The 23,573-nt window shown below is 42.8% G+C and overlaps 2 protein-coding genes across 2 annotated transcripts; both read right to left on the bottom strand.

Moving 5' to 3' along the window:
• Positions 1-989: 989 nt before the first annotated feature.
• Positions 990-5,744, bottom strand: LOC136764459 (uncharacterized). Its single transcript, XM_066718551.1, has 6 exons — positions 3,597-5,744; positions 2,913-3,170; positions 2,665-2,709; positions 2,230-2,357; positions 1,909-1,959; positions 990-1,743 (listed from the first exon to the last, which is right to left on the bottom strand). Exons 1-6 carry the CDS (start codon positions 3,847-3,849, stop codon positions 1,690-1,692), a joined length of 789 nt encoding a protein of 262 aa, XP_066574648.1. The 5' UTR covers positions 3,850-5,744; the 3' UTR covers positions 990-1,689.
• Positions 5,745-10,391: 4,647 nt separating this feature from the next.
• On the bottom strand, positions 10,392-21,576 carry LOC136764005 (SLAM family member 8). Its single transcript, XM_066717835.1, has 6 exons — positions 21,078-21,576; positions 15,673-15,981; positions 14,335-14,607; positions 14,014-14,127; positions 13,081-13,338; positions 10,392-10,660 (listed from the first exon to the last, which is right to left on the bottom strand). Exons 1-6 carry the CDS (start codon positions 21,115-21,117, stop codon positions 10,392-10,394), a joined length of 1,263 nt encoding a protein of 420 aa, XP_066573932.1. The 5' UTR covers positions 21,118-21,576.
• Positions 21,577-23,573: the final 1,997 nt, after the last annotated feature.

Genomic DNA, 23,573 nt, shown 5'->3' with positions numbered 1-23,573 from the left:
TGCAGTAGAATAGTGCTGTTACAATAGGGTCTGTAGTAACAGTGCAGTAGAATAGTGCTGTTACAATAGGGGGCTGTAGTAACAGTGCAGTAGAATAGTGCTGTTCCAATAGGGGGCTGTATTAACAGTGCAGTAGAATAGTGCTGTTACAATAGGGGGCTGTAGTAACAGTACAGTAGAATAGTGCTGTTACAATAGGGGGCTGTAGTGACAGTACAGTATAACAGTGCTGTTACAATAGGGGGCTGTAGTAACAGTACAGTAGAATAGTGCTGTTACAATAGGGGGCTGTAGTGACAGTACAGTAGAATAGTGCTGTTACAATAGGGGGCTGTAGTGACAGTACAGTAGAATAGTGCTGTTACAATAGGGGGCTGTAGTAACAGTACAATAGAATAGTGCTGTAACAATAGGGGGCTGAACAGTACAGTCCTCTGGTAAAGGAGGATGCTACAGTAACTATAAAAAGTAGTCTATTATCTCTGCTTCTCTACAGGAGACCACAGTGAGTAAGCTAGTTTAAACACTACAAGGATAGTTTCTGCTTTGTTGAGTTTCAGTACAGTTGTGAATCAGTTTGTGGAAGTAAGTCCTAGAATCAATGTTCATTATATAATCAGAATTTGTGTCCTACAGCTTATGAATTGCACCCCATGGTTTGCTTAATTTGCAATATCAATTACATATGCCATATCAGACCATACTTATCAATACAAGAATAGACTGCAAGTGTGCAGTGTGTATGGCCCTGTACCCTACTGTATGCTGGAACCCTACATGTACAGTAGCTTAGTAAGCACTTAGTAAAGGTGTGGTGCACTCCACCATCGGTGAGCAGCACAGAGTTCATACTACAGGCAGTGGCTTAGTTGGTCAGTGTTCCAGTCCCATTGGAAAATGCAGGTTCCATTTCAAGGTGCCATTACAGCACAGGTATGGTAGAGTGTTGCATATAACCACAATATAAACACTTCATAACTTCCAAATAATTTAGTAAAAAACATATTTATTTCATTTTTATGGATTACCCCAGTGTGATATAGTAAGACATACTTATAAAAAATAGAAAAGTACAAATCCTTGCAAAAAAACAATCATAACAAATAGAGATAAGAAAGAGATTTTCCAGGCACCAGTTGTAATGTGATTTTCTGTACAGATGCAGATATTATGAGTGTATCTGAGCACAAAACCAGTCCTACAGAAGTACAGGCCCGGCCCACAGCACTGGTCCCTGTGAACACACACACTGGCAGGACCGTGCAGCCCAGAGTCCAGTGTCCAGTGTCCCACAGGGTGTGCAGTGTGGCCGCAGGCTTTGGGCCTTCACTGAGGCACAATTTGTCACTGAATACATCAGCATTCTACTTTGCTGTCATGGCAACACCCAGAAAATAACCACACTGCGGGGGGGGAGGAATAAAAATGAGAATAATACTGATTCCACTGCAGTGCTGCACTAACAGGACACACATGACACACAGCTAAGTGCAGGAGTGGCTTCAATCTTTAACAGTGCAGATTCAAATTATTTACCCTACCATAACAATGCATAATTGTAAAGCATAAAGCATACAAAAAACAAACATATGACTTTAAAAGTTTGTCAGCCTACAGACTGAAATGAAATAAGCAATCATGAATCACATTTGGAAGTTGATAATCTGATTAGTATATTTGGCTGTATCATCAGTAAGTCTCAGCAGTATCAGCAAGTATAGAGTCCAGTTCCACTTCGTCCAACTGAGAGAGAGGGAAAGATATTCACTATCAAACACAGTGACTACATATGTATGAGTGACCAACTGAGTTAGTGTATCAGGCAGTCAGAGAGTAAGTTATGATTGGTTGATCAGTCAGTATATCAGTCAGTTAATGTTTTGGTTGGTCGGTTTGTCAGGCACTGACCTGTTCAAAGTTAAGTGCTGTTTTTCCATTATGATCAATCCAATTAATTACCTGTAAAAGGAGAGATGATGATGATTACAGTAATAGCAGTCATGTGTGAAATGCTAAGCCTGTGTAATCATGGCACTGTCATGACACTGACGCAGGAAGGCTGCTTTGTGAATCTGCTATGTTGCTGTGTGGACAGCAGTACAGGCACAGCCCATATGAACAAGTCTAGAGAGGCCTCATGTTCTATATGGTGTTCTTAAAGTGTAGAATATTTGAAATCTTCTTTGGCAGAGTGTTCTGAATGGACCCGTCCAGCTCCATGTATCCTACCTGGTCTACCACTTGTTCCTGGGCCGAGGCTGGCTTGTGTTCTGGCCTTGTGCTGCAGTCAGTGCTGCTCTTACCCAGCTGTGACATCACAATGACATCATGTGGGCTGTGCAGTGGGTCCTGACCCCCTGTAAACACACAGGAGAGTGCTGTGATGAGGCCAATATGCAGTACAGTGCAGAAGAGAAGACATTCTGATATTCTAGCATTCCTGTGTTGGTAAAAAATAAGAATAAATGAAACAATGCTGCCTGAGGAAATGTGTTCATTCAACTCAATCAGTGAGACAGGAGAGAGGTGAGAATCCTACAGTGAGAGAGAAAGAGATGGGGAATCCTACAGTATCAGAGAAAGCGAGAGAGAGACAGAGAGAGAGAAGGGAGACATATTCAACTGTGACAGACGGGGCCTCGCTACAGTCAGGGAGCATCATACTTAGGAATGGTGTCTCCTCACTGGGATCTCCAGGTTGCTCCTTACCTGCACAGAACAGAATAAATGACTTATTAATCAAACAAATTGACTCCACCCCTGCATGAGTGTACCAACTAGGAACATGCAGCAAAATAAAGCAAGTAGTCACCCCTCACAGTGAAGCCATTTAGAGCTTGGCGAGGAATACATGAACAACACAAAGAGGGTTGACAGTCCACCAACTCCCTGCTGATCCCAGTGCCACTCACCACGCACAATCAGATCAAACCCTCGGCACGTCTTCCGGCCTTCCTTGTTTTGCACTGTGTAGACCCCACTGTCACCTACGTTTACATTATTGATTTGAAATGTATCTTTCCACTCCACTCGGCCTGTGAATTGGCCACTCTTGACAACACACTGCCCGCTGGACACCTCTGCAATCACTTCCCCTTTCCATTTCAGGGCCCCATTCCACACCGGGGCTTCAAAGGTGACAGAGTCCCCCTCAGTTTTCTTCACCGGGGCTGTAAATGTGAGAGAAACAGAATATAACAGATCATTATTATCATCTACAGTGTCACCGCAATACTGATTTGGTGCTCATGTGCCGCAGCCATGATGTCCGCTCCCTTGCAAACAGGCTGTGAGCTCACGGCTGCAGGCAATGAGCACCAAGGCGACTGTGACGTCAGCGGCAGCTGTGCTTTCTCTATTTAATCCCTCTTCTTCGCCGGGTAGGGGAGCTAACCGATGAGAAGGAGGACAGCCAATACAACCCCTAACTGCTTGGAGCACCTCGTTTGTGTGGACATTTGTCTGCTTGTTTTACTTTTGTTTTTCCCCATTTGTGTGTTCTCACTGGACGAGCCTGAAGCTCAATAAAGCTCGGACACCACTGAAACCTGAGACTCTCGCACTGCTGTTTGTGTCTGGCTGTTACAGTCACTTACCACGCATAAAGAGGTGAAATTCTGAGACGCTCCTCTGTCCATCATTGTCTTTCACTCTATAAGTCCCGCTGTCCGCTGAGACTAAATCATTGATGTTGAATTTATTGTTCCTCCACTCCACTCTGTCTTTAAAGTGCTCTTTGTATACAGTACAGTCCCCATTGGACACCTCTGCAATATACTCTCCATTCCATGTCAACAGCCCATTCTGCACCGGGGCTTTGAAAGTGACAGACTCTCCCTCAGTCTTCATCAGCACTGTAAATGACAAACAAACAGGATACAAATATATCCTCCCATGAAACAAGGAACCTACAGTCTACTGAGGGGCACATTCACACTGAAGACACTGATTACATGTACTATGTAGAGGGTATTTTTCCCTCCACATAGTGCAGCTCTGATCTATTAAGGTCGAAGGAGTGGGATCAGTATTTGTATGAACACAGATCCACAAACACCATATTGCACACACCCACAAAAACAACAGTAAATAGTACTCACCTCTAAAAAACTCTGCAAAAAATATGAGAAGTAAAACAATGTTATTAAAACATATGGTATTTAAATAAGGCATCCAAACATTCTGAGCCACTCTGTCCAATATGATAGAGGACTGGCCTGTATCGACAATAGCCTGACTGATAACAGCACTGAACATACAGTGAGAGAGAGAGAGAGCTAACAGCACTGAACACACAGTGACACAGAGGGGTAACAGCACTGAACAAAAAGTGAGAGAGGTAATAGCACTGAACACAGTGACAAAGAGGTAACACTGGACTATTTTCCAAGAGCAGAAATGATTCAACTATACTGTGTGTCTCTCATGGCTAAGAATACAGAATACCTGATGGCTGATGCTCCATATTTAATATAAACTCATTGCACACAGTACATACCCTTAAAAGGATCTGCAAAAAGATAAAAAAAAGATAAAAGGGAGATAAAATGTTTTTGTTACTTAAACAAATGGAATGAAAATATAGCTCTCAACACACCACAACCACTCTGTCCACTATGACACTGACACTGTGCCTGTATCACACCTAGGGTTGTGTGTCTCTCACTGTTGTAAGGCTGTGTGTCACAGAGCTGATAGTGGACTGAGTGCTCTGTGCTGTGAGACTGTATGAAGGTGCTGTCCCGACACAGAGGCAGCGCTGAGTGGACACACTACTTTAGGGGGCAGGGCTGAGTGGACACACTGACTGAGGGGGCAGGGCTGAGCGGACACACTGACTAAGGGGCAGGGCTGAGTGGACACACTGAAAACAGCAATACTCACCCTTACAAAAATATGCAAAAAGAGAGGGGAAAAAATACAAGTTCATTTAACAAAGAGTATTGCAATACAGCACCCACAGATTCTGAGCACTGCTGTCCAGGAGCACTGAACACAGTGACTTATATCTCAGCCATGTGCTACCTTGCCTGTGTGAGCCTCTATGTAACAGGACTGATAAACAACTGATTGTTTGCTGTATACAACTTTTCATATTATCATTATTATTCATAATAATAATTATTTGTATTATTAGTAGCAGTATTCTGCTATTTAAAGTAACAAAATGACTTGTGAATATAGGCCAAAACTATTATTAAAAAGCTGAATATGAATAGTGTGAAATCTACCAAGTTTACAAGTTTAAAACAGTTGCCAGAGTGGGTTTAAAAAATCTATTTCAGTGTTCCAGCATCCAGATTCTATCAGAGTCTCTTCACCCCTATTGTGTTGAATTCATGCAGTTTAGTAACTCTCCACTCAAGTGCTCTCACCCTCTTTAATACACCATAACACATTGCACTACTCTTACACAGATATGGAGCACTGAACTCTCTAATCCAGGAACGTTAGATTAGAATATTATAATAAGTGTTATGATTGGATCCTTCTTAATTAACATCCACAGCAAAAATGGCCTTGTGAATATCAGCACTGTGACACACAGTGGACACAACAGCCCTCTGACACAACACCGCACACAACAGCACTCACCTATAACACGATCTGCAGAAAAGAGGGAAAGAGATTTTTTTTTTACTTTGTAATATGTATCTCTGTAAACAACCTTTCTGAACAATGTTGTACAGTGAGATGTGGCACAGATTATGAAGGGGATTTAGCCCAGTGTACAAACTGGGAAACAGTACTCACCTAATACATGATCTGCAAAACAAAGGGAATGGAGAGAAATAAATGTTACTTAGGGTTCTCTGCAAAGACAGCACTGTGGAGTAGTGGTTAGGGTGCTGGACTCATGACTGGAAGGTTCAAATCCCGGGTGGTGCAGTGCTGTTGTACACTTGAGCAAGGCACTTCACTTAGATTGCTCCAGTAAAATGCCCAGCTGTATAAATGGATACAAATGTAAGTTGCCCTGGAAAAGAGTGTCAGCTAAATGACAAAAAAATAAAAAATAAATACAGAGTATTTCAATACAGCTTCTAATGACACCGACCAGAGATGTGTGAAGTGAATAACACTGATATTCTCGTTATCATGGCACCTGTCAGTGGGTGGGATATATTAGGCAGCAAGTGAACATTTTGTCCTCAAAGTTGATGTTTTAGAAGCAGGAAAAATAGGCAAGTGTAACGATCTGAGCGACTTTGACAAGGACCGCATTGTGATGGCTAGACGACTGGGTCAGACCATCTCCAAAACTGCAGCTCTTGTGGGGTGTTCCTGGTCTGCAGTGGTCAGTACCTATCAAAAGTGGTCCAAGGAAGGAAAAGCGGTGAACCGGCGACAGGGTCATGGGCGGCCAAGGCTCATTGATGCACGTGGGGAGCGAAGGCTGGCCCGTGTGGTCTGATCCAACAGACGAGCTACTGTAGCTCAAATTGCTGAAAAAGTGAATGCTGGTTCTGATAGAAAGGTGTCAGAACACACAGTGCATCGCAGTTTGTTGCGTATGGGGCTGCGTAGCCGCAGACCAGTCAGGGTACCCATGCTGACCCCTGTCCACTGCCAAAAGTGCCTACAATGGGCACGTGAGCATCGGAACTGGACCACGGAGCAATGGATAAAGGTGGCCTGGTCTGATGAATCACGAGTTCAAGGTGTTGACTTGGCCTCCAAATTCCCCAGATCTCAATCCAATCGAGCATCTGTGGGATGTGCTGGACTAACAAGTCCGATCTATGGAGGCCCCACCTCGTAGCTTACAGGACTTAAAGGATCTGCTGCTAACGTCTTGGTGCCAGATACCACAGCACACCTTCAGAGGTCTAGTGGAGTCCATGCCTTGACAGGTCAGGGCTGTTTTGGCAGTAAAATGGGGACCTACACAATATTAGGCAGGTGGACATAATGTTATGGCTGATTATATAATTAATATATTACATAAATAACATATTATCCCCACTGCAAGAGAGAAGACTCAACAGGGCTGTGATGTGAAGGAGTCCAGTCTCTGTGTCCCAGTGCACTGTCCCTCTCCTCACAGTCAGTGCTGCTATCCCATCATGCACTGGGACACATCATCACTCTGATATGCACCGCACACTCCATCACTCACTCACCTTTATTTGAATCTGCAAGCAGAAGGAAAATCAGAAATGTTGTGTTACTTGGAAATCCATATAAAAACAATGATACACACAACAGGATAGAAGACAAATAGAGAGAGGAAATAACAGCACTGACCACACACCAACAGGGAGCAGACAGAGGGGAGGTATACAGGGGAATGGAGTAGAAGATGCACTGATAAGCAACTGAGCCTGAGTTAACAAAGTCCAATGGAAATGTATTGAGCCTGTCACGTGAAATACACATCCGTGCTTTTTAAATATGTTAGATCATAATATATATAATGAATGTGTACAGTCCATTAACACTTTCCAGTAATGACTGAATGCACTACAATCACTTACCAAGTTTCAGCAGGATTCCTGTGACTGTGCTCTGCTCATTGTCATATACTGTATACACTCCAGTGTCATCTAAGTTTAAGTTGTTGATGTGAAATCTGCTGTTCTTCCACTCCAGTTTGTTCTTGAATCGGTCACTGTAGACAATACAGTCTCCATTGGACACCACCGCAATAACCTGTCCCTTCCATCTCAAGACTCCATTCTGTACTGAGGCTTTCAGGGTGATAGACTCTCCCATAGTATTACTCAGGATAGCTGTAAATGTGAGAGAAACAGACTGAGAATGTTTGCCCCGTGGAATAATACAGTCACACTGCCCCGACACACTGAACCCCACAGGCAGTCATGACAGTGGATGATACAGTGTCACTCACCCAACACACACAGATCAACTCTTTGTACTTCCTTCTGTTTGTCCTTATCCTTTACTGTATAGAACCCACTGTCTTCGCAGGTCAAGTCCTTGATGTGAAATTTGCTGTCCCTCCACTCCACTCTGCTGGTGAATCGCTCACTGCTGAGAGTACACACCCCACTGGACACCTCAGCAATATCCTCTTCTTTCCATGTCAAGACCCCATTCTGCATGGGGGAGTTTAGAGTGACAGACTCCCCCACAGTCTTAAACAACTGATCTGTAGTTATGACCAAAACAGACTAGAATTAATCAAAAGACAATACACAATATAAAGGAATAAAAAATCACAATATTAAAGAAAAATATCAGCATGTAATACATAGGAGATAACTGAATTGAACACACACCATTGCAGGATACTGTGTGATGGTTAGAGAGAGATAGGCAGTGGGGAGAGAGAGAGAGAGAGAGAGAGAGAGAGAGAGAGAGAGAGAGAGAGGATATCAGCACTGAGCACAAACAGGAGAGACAACCACACCCACATTACTCACCTCTAGACCCACCTGAACAAAAGAGGGGAAGAAGAAACAGGTTAAGAAACACTTATAAAAATGGTTTCAGATCTGTTACTGTCAGTTTCACTATTAAAAACGAAATGTCCATATTTATCATACTGAAAATATGGAAACCCTACATTAAAATGATTTCGCTCAAGGGCTTACTTACCTCTGATTCTCATTGTCCATTAACACTGAGACACTGTCTACAGTCCATTAACACTGAGACACTGTCTACAGTCCATTAACACTGATACACTGTCTACAGTCCATCAACACTGACACACTGCCTACCGTCCATCAACACTGCACTGACACACTGTCTACAGTCCATCGACACAGCACTGACACATTGTCTACAGTCAATTACCACTGATACACTGTCTACAGTCCATCAACACTGACACGCTGTCTACAGTCCATCAACACTGCACTGACACACTGTCTACAGTCCATCAACAGTGTACTGACACACTGTCTACAGTCCATCAACACTGCACTGACACACTGTCTACAGTCAGACACACTGTCTACAGTCTATTAATACTGAGACACTCTTTACAGTCCATCAACACTGCACTGACACACTGTCTACAGTCAGACACACTGTCTACAGTCTATTAATACTGAGACACTCTTTACAGTCCATCAACACTGCACTGACACACTGTCTACAGTCAGACACACTGTCTACAGTCTATTAATACTGAGACACTCTTTACAGTCCATCAACACTGCACTGACACACTATCAACACTGACACACCACTGCATCAACACAGACACACTGTCTACAGTCCATTAACACTGCAGTCACAGAGATGCATTGCTATCACTTTTGAGCTCAAGTGTCCAGTATTGCCAGTGTATGCAATAGTGTAACTTACCACGCACTTCCAGGTATAATTCCGTCACGGTCTTCTGTCCCTCCTTCTCTTTTACTTTGTAGTCCCCAGTGTCATTTGAGGTTAAACTGGTGATGTGAAATTTGTCATCTTTCCACTCTACTCTGTCTCTGAATTGCTCTCTGTGCACAGTACAAATCTGATTGGACACCTCTGCTATAGTGGCTCCTCTCCATGCCAAGATACTTTTTGCTCCTGAGGTTTCAAGAGTTACAGACGCCCCCTCAGTCTTTGGCACAACTATAACAAAGGAAAACAGACCATCATGGATTGCTCTCTGGAGTCATAGTACTACAAAACACATCACAAAGTACTACTTGCACAAATGAAAGAGGGAAAGAAAAAAGGGAGATAACAGTACTGAACACAACATTACAGTATACTGTGAGAGAGCAGGTAGCAGAATTTCAGGAGAGGAGCAGACAGAAAGAGAGAGAGGGAGAGAGAGACAGAGACAGAGGAGATATCAGCACTGAACACTAACAGGAAAAGAGAGAGACCCACACCCACACTACTCACCTCTAGACACACCTGCAGAAGAGAGGGGAAGAAGAAACACAGGTGAAGATTCCAAATAATCGAGAGAGATTCATTTTCAATCAAGAGGAGTTTATTATGATCGGCCTTACAGAAGAGGTGTTCAAGAGGTGATCTCAAGAACAGTCTTAGAGAAGTTACAAAATACGGCATTTTTATGCAGACCAGACAGGTGAGAGAGATAACAGGGCCTGCATGTCTGTCCCAGGATGAGTGGAAGCTCTGTTTCTGCCTGATAACTGGCCAGGAAGACCATTATTGGCTAAACCGTGCAAAATGAATGCATATGTAATGTTTAATATAAAGGGGGCTTGTATGATGTATTGAGCCGAAATCCCTGGTGAAAACTAGTTATTACAGACCCTGATCTTCTAGTTATCAGGGTGGGAACTATAGCACAGTACCATAGCACAGTAAGACTGTGAGACACTGAACACACTGACAGAGGGGTAATAGCACTGAACACAGAGACAGAGAACAGTTAACTAAAACAAATGTACATACTGTACATTAGCACTGCATTGACACACTGTCTAATATGCATAAACAAATTAGCGTCACTTACCATGCATAATAATGAGGTGAAATTCCATGACCTTGTCCTTGCAGTCATGATCTTGTACTTTAAAGATACCACTGTCTTCTAAGGTTAAGTTGCTGATGTGAACATTGCTGTCGCTCCACTGCACCCTGCCTGTGAATCGCTCATTTTTGACAGTGCAGATGCCACTGGACAGCTCTGCAATGCTCTCTCCTTGAAATGTCAAGAGCCCATTCTGGATTGGGGCTCTGAAAGTGACAGATTCCCCCACATTCTTAAAGAGAACTGCAAATACAAGAGAAGCAGTTTGATTACTGATTACTGTTTTTAAAAATAACAAAAGACATTAACACAGAAAGCACGCATATGTACAGTGTATATAGAAAGTCCTCGCCCACTTTCAAGGTGTTCTCCTTTTGTGCCTTATAGCCTGGAATCAAAATGCATTGTTGCTTTTTTTATCTACACCTCCTACCCCACAACTTCCAAGTGAAGAAAATATTGTAGCGACCTGACCAAAGCAGGGGAACTGAGCAGGGCCCATGCCTGGGGGGGGGGGGGGGGTGGGGGATTATATATAGTTACCTAATTAGTTCTCCCTTAACCGTGTCTAGGTTGTGCTTGGTCAGGCTAGTTTGACAGTGGTGAGTGTGTGCGGGGGGTGTGTCTGACGGGGAACTGAGAGGAGGGGATCTTGACCAGGGTCGCCAGATTGCGGGAAAATCTCCCATTTGTGGGGGAAAATCAAAGCCATGGGGGACCAATAAGGGGAAAGGTTTCATGGGGGATTGTATGGGGGAAAATAATTTTCAGATGGGGGGGATTCAGATTGAAATGGGGGATTTCTGGAATATTTTATTCATATTTTTCATTCTTTCTAGTAGTATGTTATGATGAGGGTTATGATTTCACTTCCTATGCAGACAGTCTTAAAGACAAAGTGGCTGTAGAGTCAGTGAAGGCGAAGTGCAAGGGGATGCTGCTGCAGATGGCACATCAACTGAAGGCTCGACTGCCACCTAACATCAACATATTGGCAAAACTGGACATGCTGCACCCAAAAGAGGCATTATCTCAAATTAAGAGACCCATCACAGCTATTGCGAAGGAATTCTAGTTGGTATGCCAAGACACAGGAGGAACTGAACAACAGTGGTCCAATTTAACCAACAAGGCCTGGAACAAAACAGCTGATTAGTCATCCTTCTGGTTTGAGGTGTACGAAGACTGGGACGCTGCAGGGAACAAGCAGTATGGTAATGAGCTTGCCCTCACCATGATAACAAACTTTCAGCACTGTCACACTGATGAAAACAAAACTATGAAACAGACTAAAGTCCAAAACTTTGGAAAGCCTGCTGAAAGGGACAGGACTGCAGGAGCGTTCAGCCAACTCCACAGATGCTGCAGAAGTTGAACAGCAACATGTACAATATCAGCAAGGACAGGACGGTCTGGATGCTCTATTTGTGGAAGCCTAAGTTTGTAAAGCCCTGTTAAGATTTACATCTATTTAATCATTTTTCATTGGCAACTGCATTTATTCTCACATTGTATCCGTGCAAGGTATACCTAACATTAGTCTGAAAAAAAATTGTGTATTGTTTATTCACATTTAGTTATGGTGGAAAAACAGTTGAAAATGTTTTTTTTTTTTTTTCCCACCAGTAGGGGAATTTTGAGGGAAGTAACTGTCAGCCTTGATCTTGACTGAGGAGTGAGTTTGCGCAGAGCAGCAAGAGTGAGCGGATGCTGTGTGCGAGTGTCACCGCAATCTGTGAGTTAGAGGGGGTTATTTCTGTTATTTTGGCGTGGGTTCCAGCCAATAGGGATCCCTAGTTCTGTGTTGTCTGCAGTCCATCCTTTAAAAATAAATAAAAGAGACCCCCGCTCGTTACAATATTCTAGAAGTTTGTAGAAAAAAAAAAATTAAATTGACACTCCACCACCACTGTAATGCCAATCCTAGTTGAGCTGTGTTAAATTGTAATGATTCTCATGATTTCAGGATAAATTCAGCAGTTCCTGTAGGTTCCCTCTGCTGGGTTGTGCATTTCAAAACAAAGACTCAACCATGAGCACCAAGGAGCTTTCAAAAGAACTCTGAGGCAAAGTTATTGAAAGGAACATATCAGGGGATATCACAGGCCTTGAATATCCCTTGGAGTACGGTCAATATGAAAATGAAGAGGTGGAAGGTATTTGTTACGACCAAGACCCTGCCTAGATCAGACTGTCCCTCCAAACTGGATGAGCAAAAAGAGACTGTTTAGAGAGGCTACCAAGAGGTACAGACTTTCAAAGACTGGTCAAAGTGTGCATGTGACACCAATATCCCAAGCACTCCACAAACCTTGCTTGTGTGTTACTCAAGAAAGCCCAACTTGAATTCTGTTTCTCAGGAGATTCTGTACACAAGGGGCACATTTTTTTTTTTTTTTTTTTGATCTGACACAAACAAAAAATTAACTTTTTGCCCTAAACACAAAGTGTTGTTTGGCACAAACCCAACCCAGTGCATCACCCAAACAACACCATCGCTGCTGTGAAGTATCATGTTATGAGGATGTTTCTCATCAGTGGAGTGGGGTACTTGTCAGGATAGGGAAAATGAGTGGAGCAAAGTACAGAGAAGTCCTTGAGGAACCTGCTGTCCTCTGTAAGAAAGCTGAAAGTTCACCATTTTAAACAAATTAGTCACTTACCACGCATAATGAGTTGAAATTCAGTGACCCTCCTCGGTCCGTCCTCAGCCTCCACTCTATACATTCCACTGTCAGCACAGGTTAAGTCACTGATGTGAAAGTTGTTGTCCCTCCACTCCACTCTGCCTATGAATCGCTTACTGGTGCATGTACACACCCCATTGGATACCTCTGCAATCTCCTCTCCTTGACATGTCAAGACCCCATTCTTCAGTGGAGTTTTAAAGGTGACAGACTCCCCCACATCTTTAATGAGAACTGCAAATGCCAGAGAAACTGCTTTAACAGATTATCATTTAAAATATAAAGACTGAAACACTCACCCGCCTGCAAAACAATGATAATATAATGTGCTGAAGATCTGAATCACAATGTTAAGCATCACAAGATGTAACACACACACACTTGCAGTCTGTCCACAGTCTGGGCAGCCTGTCCACACTGAGTCAGTGTGGGACTCAGTGTCAGTGCCAGCAATTGGCAGCAGGGCTCCAGTGTGTGTCACCCTGTGCCCAAGGGCTGCGGTACTGGAGTCCAGGCCTGCTAACTTAATGGGCAATCATCACACCTCTACAACAGTGGCTAAATTCAGTAGAATCATTAGGCTTTAATTAGATTTGAAAATATTACATTTTTTGTGTCAAACTTTTGGAACTTGTGAAGTTTAAAACTGTCAAACATCAACAAGCATGAAAGCTAGAGAGATATCCATTCCCATTCCTGCATTAGCCAAAGCCAGGCCAAGTCACAGTAAACAACTGGAGCAGACTTGGCCTACAGCACAATTTCTAAAGTGATGCGCTCTATAGCCCTACCATAGATGTCCGGGCTGTTGTCACCGGCCTCTCACATGGGCAGATAGGAGTGTGAGCTGGACATAGACAAAAAGGCAGGCAGGCAGGCAGGCAGGCAGACAGGCAGGGAAATACATACCCATTGGTTTCTTCCTAATGTAAAGTAAAATCACAATCACAATCCCCATGAGAATTATAATCACTGCAATCCCAATAGCTGCCTTCTCCCCAGGACTGAGGAAGTCTGGTTTATCTGTAAAAGACAGAGCAAGAGGGAGACAGATAACAGACACACAACAGACTGGCTGACTGGACCTTACAGGAAATTAAATTAATTCAGCATCACCTTGGCACCCTTATATTAAAAATATTAAATATTAAAAATGTGTGATGAATACATAAATTTGCTTAAGGATATATTTCCAAAATACATCTGTTTATACTTAGTGCAGTGACTCACCAAGGCAGAGATCCTCAGTATCAGCGCTGGCGATCCACAGGTTGACAGGATTGGAGGCCACACAGCTGTAAGAGTCAGAGAGTATCTTGACTCCCAGGTGAAGTGTCAGGGTGGAGTTGAGGTCAGAGGAGGAGGTGCTGGACACTGTGTCCCCCAGGCTGTGCCAGTACAGGGTCACCTCTGCATCGTTCTCCACAGAGCACTGCAGGGTACAAAGTGTGTCAGGAGGGCTGCCCTTCGCAGAGAGGGTCACTACAGGCTTCGACACGCGATCTGGAGAGAGCGGCAGAGGGAGAAAGAGATAGAGTGATTTACTCTCACATTCAGTGCTTGTCACGGTTAATGTTTTGGTAATGTATTGTCACAAAGTATATGTGTGGTTTGTGTTTCTCATGTGCAAATTTGATTTGTAAACACTTAAATTGAGACACTTACATTGAAGGATTGATCACTTGCAGATTGTCTCGATTGGGCACCTGTCTTGTTTTCTTTAATTATAGTTTAAAAAGAAGGACACTCAGGGTTTTGGGGCGAGAGGCTGGTGATGTGAAAGAGGATTGCCCTGAGCAGTCCCGGACCTGAACAAAACCAAAGGCAGCGAAATGGACTAAAACAGAATCCAAGGCAGAGAGCCATGCCCAGCTATAGGAGCCGAGGGGACGCTGTTTTATTAACTAAGAGGATGGTCTGTTTTTAGTAAAATGCGCAACTGGGTTCTTGTTTTTTCTTTTTATAACTTATTTTATTGAAGGACTTGATCTTGTTTGTGTGGACTATTTTAAGGTTCTGTGTGGAGTTTGCATGTTCTCCCCGTGTCCACGTGGGTTTCCTCCAGGCACCCTGGTTTCCTTCCACCATCCAAAGACAAGCAAGTTAGGTTCATTGACCATGCTAAATTGCCCTGTAGGTATGTGTATGTGTGTGTTGCCAAGCAATGGCCTGGCATACTGTCCTGGGTGTATTCCTTCCTTGTGCCCTATGCCTGCCAGGATTGGCTCTGGTTTCCCTGTGACCCTCAGCAGATTAAGTGGTTTCAAAGATGGATGGAAGAACTTCAACAGTGCAGGAGGGGAGAATAGTTGGACTCATTCCAGCTCTCGGTGTGCCTCTAGAGGCAGTTGTGGGGAAGAGTTCCAAGATAGATTTTTTTGTTTTAATTTAAAGATTTAGATTTTGTTACTTTTTGTTTGAAGTTCCTTTTTTAATTTTTCGCTCAATGGATAATTTCTTTAATAGATATTATTATTATTTATTATTATTGCTGGTTGTGTGGCATTTCCACAGTCACAGCTGGCTAAATGGCTAACTCCGCTCTGTGGTGAGAGCATAGACACTCACTGTACACTGTCAGCTGGAACACTGTGATGGAGTCGCTCCCTCCTCTTATGTCCTCCACTGTGTACTTCCCAGTGTCCTGTGTGCTGAGGTTTCTGATGTGAAAGAATCTAGTGCTGTTGTCGCAGAGCACTCTCCCTTTGAACCTCTCCACATAGACACCTGTGATCTCCCTGTAGGACATTCGTGCAATCTTGCCATCATCTCCATAGTTCAGGAAGCCCTCCTGGACCACTGGGGCAGGAAAAGTGACTGAGCCACCCACAGTGACCTTCAGTAGCATGTCAGACTGGACTGGACATGGACACAGTACTGTGGAGCAGGTGAAGAGAGAGAGGCAGAGGGAGACGATAGAGGGGGATAGTGAGAGGGGGAAAGAGAGAGGGATAGAGTGAGAGATCAGCAGCATGTTGACGAGCACTGAGGATAAACCCATACATATCATACAAGTGCAGTCAGCTCTCTTCAGATCGCTGAGAAACACCCCTGAGTCTTCTGTTCTCACCCTTTCCCATCTATTGTAAATGTAACGTCCTTTTAAACTGGTGAAGGGAAAACTATATATATATATATATATATATATATATATAAAAAGCTTGTAGAAAGCTTGAGGTGTCAGTACAAATCGAGCAGGATTGAAGGGTAGAGAAAGTCTGTCAGGCAGAATATTTGAACTGTGTCGGAACCCAAAAAGTAGAAAGTCCCTGACAATGTGAGAAAGCTCACAAGATGATGTAAGAGTGCAGCAGAAGCAATAATTGACAATAATGAGGAAAATGTATTACTGCTCATTTTCTGTACTATCTTCTTTTTGTTTTATTACTCAATGAAGAGGCACAGAGTGGATCATTAATGTGTGCTATTATTTCATGCATGGCTAGTGTCTGGTAATTGTTATAGCAACATTAATAGCAGCAATAATCATATCTGATAATTACGATGGCCCTGAAGTGCAACTGCTGAAAAAATAAAACAGCTGCTGAAAAAACAAAGCAGGGGCTGTGAGATTTGTGGTGCTGAAAAAATAAAACAGTGGCTGCAAGATTTAGAAGTGCTGAAAAAATAAAGCGGCTACTGCAGCATTTTCAGAAGCGATTACGGAAAGGGAGTCACATTGTGAATATATTTGACTGACGCCATTGGACAGCAAGCAAGTCACGTGGGCCGAGCAGCTTCTCAGAAGAGCCGACAGAATCTGAGAAACAGAGCGAGAAGCGTCATATTAATATTCTGTGTCTTCTGCTCTCTGTCCACTGTGATGACATATTAATATTCTGTGTCTTCTGCTCTCTGTCCACTGTGCTGACACATTAATATTGTTGTGTCTTCTGCTCTCTGTCCACTGTGATGACATATTAATATTCTGTGTCTTCTGCTCTCTGTCCACTGTGATGACATATTAATATTCTGTGTCTTCTGCTCTCTGTCCACTGTGATGACACATTAATATTCTGTGTCTTCTGCTCTCTGTCCACTGTGATGACACATTAATATTCTGTGTTTTCTGCTCTCTGTCCACTGTGCTGACATATTAATATTCTGTGTCTTCTGCTCTCTGTCCACTGTGATGACACATTAATATTCTGTGTCTTCTGCTCTCTGTCCACTGTGATGACATATTAATATTCTGTGTCTTCTGCTCTCTGTCCACTGTGATGACACATTAATATTCTGTGTCTTCTGCTCTCTGTCCACTGTGCTGACATATTAATATTCTGTGTTTTCTGCTCTCTGTCCACTGTGCTGACATATTAATATTCTGTGTCTTCTGCTCTCTGTCCACTGTGATGACACATTAATATTCTGTGTCTTCTGCTCTCTGTCCACTGTGATGACACATTAATATTCGGTGTCTTCTGCTCTCTGTCCACTGTGCTGACATATTAATATTCTGTGTCTTCTGCTCTCTGTCCACTGTGCTGACATATTAATATTCTGTGTCTTCTGCTCTCTGTCCACTGTGATGACATCAATATTGCTGTGTCTTCTGCTCTCTGTCCACTGTGATGTCACATTAATATTCTGTGTCTTCTGCTCTCTGTCCACTGTGATGACACATTAATATTCTGTGTCTTCTGCTCTCTGTCCACTGTGATGACATATTAATATTCTGTGTCTTCTGCTCTCTGTCCACTGTGATGACACATTAATATTCTGTGTCTTCTGCTCTCTGTCCACTGTGATGACACATTAATATTCTGTGTCTTCTGCTCTCTGTCCACTGTGCTGACATATTAATATTCTGTGTCTTCTGCTCTCTGTCCACTGTGCTGACATATTAATATTCTGTGTCTTCTGCTCTCTGTCCACTGTGCTGACATATTAATATTCTGTGTCTTCTGCTCTCTGTGCACTGTGCTGACACATTAATATTGCTTTGTCTTCTGCTCTCTGTCCACTGTGCTAACATATTAATAGTGCTGTGTCTTCTGCTCTCTGTCCACTGTGCTGACACATTAAGCATTATAGGGCTGGCCTAACATGTATTAGAAATGAATGAAAGCTTATGGAATCATTAATTTAACTAAACATGTATATTTTCATATACAATTACAGTACTCAACCTGTATGTAAATTCTAAGAAGTGAAGGTTGTAATAAGTCACGATCACGATGGAAAGGGCTCTTCAATGTGTGTGAAATCAGTCGCGATTATGATGGAAAGGGCTCTTCAATGATCCCTTGTGTCACCACGGAGCTCACGCTTCCCAACAAGTTTTGTACAGAGCACTACAGACAGGACATGGTTTTAAAGCAGAAAAGTACTTTCTGTATAAAATGCATGTAGCATTAAGATAAGTTAGAGAGACAATGCAAAAGTCCTTAATAAAATACAAATCCATCCATTTTCACAGGAACACCCAGGACGGACGCAGCCCATTGCCGGCAGTTTCACTCTGCCGATCAACCCGGGAAACCGCGCTGCCCCTACATGAAAATACCATCTTATATTAATGTGCTGTTTATTATTGTTTTCGTTTTTTGCAGTTATTCATATTTGTGAAATCCGTCTCTCTAATTTTGCATTTCCCAAATTAGCTCCTGCTCTTGTCTATTAAACCCGTAAACGGCTCCTTCTGTTGGAATTGTTAACGGATGTTTTAATAATAAAGATAAAGCACCATCACACTGCCTTGTAATAATGAAGTACAGTTGTTAATTTAGTAAATCTAGCTACTTTTAACCCCATTCTGTCTCCTTCCTAAGCTTTCATTCATTTCTAATACATGTTAGGCCAGCCCTATAACGCTTAATATGTCATCACAGTGGACAGAGAGCAGAAGACACAGAATATTAATGTGTCATCACAGTGGACAGAGAGCAGAAGACACAGAATATTAATATGTCATCACAGTGGACAGAGAGCAGAAGACACAGAATATTAATGTGTCATCACAGTGGACAGAGAGCAGAAGACACAGAATATTAATATGTCAGCACAGTGGACAGAGAGCAGAAGACACAGAATATTACTGTGTCATCACAGTGGACAGAGAGCAGAAGACACAGAATATTAATGTGTCATCACAGTGGACAGAGAGCAGAAGACACAGAATATTAATATGTCAGCACAGTGGACAGAGAGCAGAAGACACAGAATATTAATATGTCAGCACAGTGGACAGAGAGCAGAAGACACAGAATATTAATGTGTCATCACAGTGGACAGAGAGCAGAAGACACAGAATATTAATGTGTCATCACAGTGGACAGAGAGCAGAAGACACAGAATATTAATATGTCAGCACAGTGGACAGAGAGCAGAAGACACAGAATATTAATATGTCAGCACAGTGGACAGAGAGCAGAAGACACAGAATATTAATATGTCATCACAGTGGACAGAGAGCAGAAGACACAACAATATTAATGTGTCATCACAGTGGACAGAGAGCAGAAGACACAGAATATTAATATGTCAGCACAGTGGACAGAGAGCAGAAGACACAGAATATTAATATGTCATCACAGTGGACAGAGAGCAGAAGACACAGAATATTAATATGACGCTTCTCGCTCTGTTTCTCAGATTCTGTCGGCTCTTCTGAGAAGCTGCTCGGCCCACGTGACTTGCTTGCTGTCCAATGGCGTCAGTCAAATATATTCACAATGTGCCTCCCTTTCCGTAATCGCTTCTGAAAGTGCTGCAGCAGCCGCTTTATTTTTCAGCACTTCCAAATCTCACAGCCACTGCTTTATTTTTTCAGCAGCTGCACTTCAGGGCCACCGTAGATAATAGTAATACCAATGATAATATTACCAGTAATAGTGACTACTAATAGTAAAAACTGCAGTAATAGTGCCTGGAATGGTACTTCACTGCAGCACTGTACAGGGATATGATAAAAGAAGAATACAATTTAAAACATAAATTGTGATCAAGCTACATATGGTTTGCAATAGCTCTCACCACACCATCTGTTTGGATGCTGCAGGACTCTAATCATGATAGATTTTTGAAAGTGTTATACTATTATAATAAGCTCGTTTTGAACATCGTCAGTAAGCTGGAAAAAAGCAGTAGTATAAGAACGTGTAAATCTAATGTGAAGTAACAGCATATGAGAGGTAGTGAAACTGGGCAACAGCAGTGAGCTGGAGATGTGTGTGATCGAGTCTCGTGAAGAGCTGCAGTGAAAGAGAAAGTGCATCAGTGCTGGTCTACGTGCACTTTAGACACGGCTCATCCCTCCCAAACACAAAAGTACCAGAATAATACGACAATACTACAATAGCACCACACCAGAATAGTAATACACCACTGCAATAGCACCACACCAGAATAGTAATACACCACTGCAATAGCACCACACCAGAATAATAACACAACACTACAATAGCACCACACCAAAATAATATAACAACACTACAATAATCATAGTAAATAGGCAAGGCACACAGCACATACATTATGTGGCTCCAGACATAACATGGAAAAACCTTCAGCCAAGATCATTCATTTTAATGAGAACAAACTGTAAAATACCTGGAAATATCTTGAAAGATGCCCAACTCAAAACATAAGCAGCTGAATTAACATATTGAGAACTCAGGCTGCAATTAAACTTACAAGACAGTATCCTGTGTGCACTAGAACTGCTTTGGGCATTCTTGTTATGTTTATGATGGAAAATATAGCAGTAACAATTACAATTTATAAAACACAATCAAACAAAAATTGGAAATGGGAAGAGATTAAAAATGGAAGACATGGTAAAATCTCTTCTAGGATGAGCAGTGATACATAATTATTCTCCAAATTTCTTCCCCAGTCACACTGTATAGAGAACAGTGTCAGTGGTAGTAAGAATCTCTATTGAGGTTCGCCCTTAATGTGGTGGACCAACATTGTAGCCTCCCTTTCTCTCCAGGTTAGCAGATACACTAAAGCAGAACAAGTGCACCTACCAGCCAAGGAGACCACGATAACTGAGAGCAGAGGCCGCATTGTCCTTAAAACCTTTAACTAGGAGATAGTATTAGTCTAGAGCGTATCCAGAGGGAACTTTGTTGCCAAACACCAGTCCTGAAATGCTGATTGTGAGAAGGGGAGATGTCAGTAGAAGTGCAGGAACTTTGTAACTTCCTCAGCCACAGTGCGTCAATTGTGCTTATAATTTTTCCAAAGATTGCAGCTTGTAAACATGCTGACTCTTTGAGTTTCACCTTCCCACTTACTTGTGTGTATGCGTGTGAGAGTATCAGTGTGTGTATGTGTGTGTGAGTGATTGTTTAAGTGTGAGGGTGTGTGTGAGTGTGTGTATAAGGGTGATAGTGTGTATTTCAGTTTTCCGAATATAAAATCCACTTCTCAGTGGACTGCTGTATTTAACTCAAACTGCTTAAAATTACAACAAAACCACACGACTTCTCCTTACTCACACCCAGTAATGTGTTATAAAGCACGTTTCCTAAGACTCTATGTACAGTGGGGGAAAAAAGTATTTGATCCCCTGCTGATTTTGTACGTTTGCACACTGACAAAGAAATGATCAGTCTATAATTTTAATGGTAGGTGTATTTTAACAGTGAGACACAGAATAACAACAAAAAATCCAGAAAAACGCATTTCAAAAAAGTTATAAATTGATTTGCATGTTAATGAGGGAAATAAGTATTTGACCCCTTCGACTTAGTACTTGGTGGCAAAACCCTTGTTGGCAATCACAGAGGTCAGATGTTTCTAGTAGTTGGCCACCAGGTTTGCACACGTCTCAGGAGGGATTTTGTCCCACTCCTCTTTACAGATCCTCTCCAAGTCATTAAGGTTTCGAGGCTGAGGTTTGGCAACTCGAAACTTCAGCTCCCTCCACAGATTTTCTATGGGTTTAAGGTCTGGAGTCTGGCTAGGCCACTCCAGGACCTTAATGTGCTTCTTCTTGAGCCACTCCTTTGTTGCCTTGGCTGTGTGTTTTGGGTCATTGTCATGCTGGAATACCCATCCACGACCCATTTTCAATGCCCTGGCTGAGGGAAGGAGGTTCTCACCCAAGATTTGACGGTACATGGCCCTGTCCATCGTCCCTTTGATGCAGTCCAGTTCTCCTCTGAATCATTCAGATGTTCATTGACAAACTTCAGACGGGCCTGTACATGTGCTTTCTTGAGCAGGGGGACCTTGCGGGCGCTGCAGGATTTCAGTCCTTCACGGCGTAGTGTGTTACCAATTGTTTTCTTGGTGACTATGGTCCCAGCTGCCTTGAGATCATTAACAAGATCCTCCCATGTAGTTCTGGGCTGATTCCTCACCGTTCTCATGACCATTGAAACTCCACGAGGTGAGATCTTGCTTGGAGCCCCAGACCGAGGGAGACTGACAGTTATTTTGTGTTTCTTCCATTTGCGAATAATTGCACCAACTGTTGTCACCTTCTCACCAAGCTGCTTGGCGATGGTCTTGTAGCCCATTCCAGCCTTGTGTAGGTCTACAATCTTGTCCCTGACATCCTTGGATAGCTCTTTGGTCTTGGCCATGGTGGAGAGTTTGGAATCTGATTGATTGATTGCTTCTGTGGACAGGTGTCTTTTATACAGGTAACGAGCTGAGATTAGGAGCACTCCCTTTAAGAGAGTGCTCCTAATCTCAGCTCGATACCTGTATAAAAGACACCTGGGAGCCAGAAATCTTGCTGATTGATAGGGGATCAAATACTTATTTCCCTCATTAACATGCAAATCAATTTATAACTTTTTTGAAATGCGTTTTTCTGGATTTTTTTGCTGTTATTCTGTCTCTCACTGTTAAAATACACCTACCATTAAAATTATAGACTGATCATTCCTTTGTCAGTGAGCAAACGTACAAAATCATCAGGGGATCAAATACTTTTTTCCCTCTCTGTATACACCGATTAGCCATTAATTTATGACCACTGACAGGTAAAGTGGGTGGGATATATTAGGCGGCAAATGAACATTTTGTCCTCAAAGTTGATGTGTTAGAAGCAGGAAAAATGGGCAAGCGTAAGGATCTGAGCGATTTTGACAAGGGCCAAATTGTGATGGCTAGACGACTGGGTCAGACCATCTCCAAAACTGCAGCTCTTGTGGGGTGTTCCCGGTCTGCAGTGGTCAGTATCTATCAAAAGTGGTCCAAGGAAGGAAAAGCGGTGAACCGGTGACAGGGTCATGGGCGTCCAAGGCTCATTGATGCCCATGGGGAGCGAAGGCTGGCCCGTGTGGTCCGATCCAACAGACGAGCTACCGTACTCAAATTGCTGAAAAAGTGAATGCTGGTTCTGAGAGAAAGGTGTCAGAACACACAGTGCATCGCAGTTTCTTGCGTATGGGGCTGCATAGCCGCAGACCAGTCAGGGCTCCCATGCTGATCCCTGTCCACTGCCCAAAGTGCCTACAATGGGCACGTGAGCATCGGAACTGGACCATGGAGCAATGGAGGAAGGT

The sequence above is a fragment of the Amia ocellicauda genome, chromosome 12 (assembly GCF_036373705.1).
Source record: "Amia ocellicauda isolate fAmiCal2 chromosome 12, fAmiCal2.hap1, whole genome shotgun sequence".
In the NCBI taxonomy this organism is placed as follows: Eukaryota; Metazoa; Chordata; class Actinopteri; order Amiiformes; family Amiidae; genus Amia; species Amia ocellicauda.
Note: the sequence above shows the minus strand (reverse complement) of the source record. Positions and strands in the feature narration are given on the sequence as shown.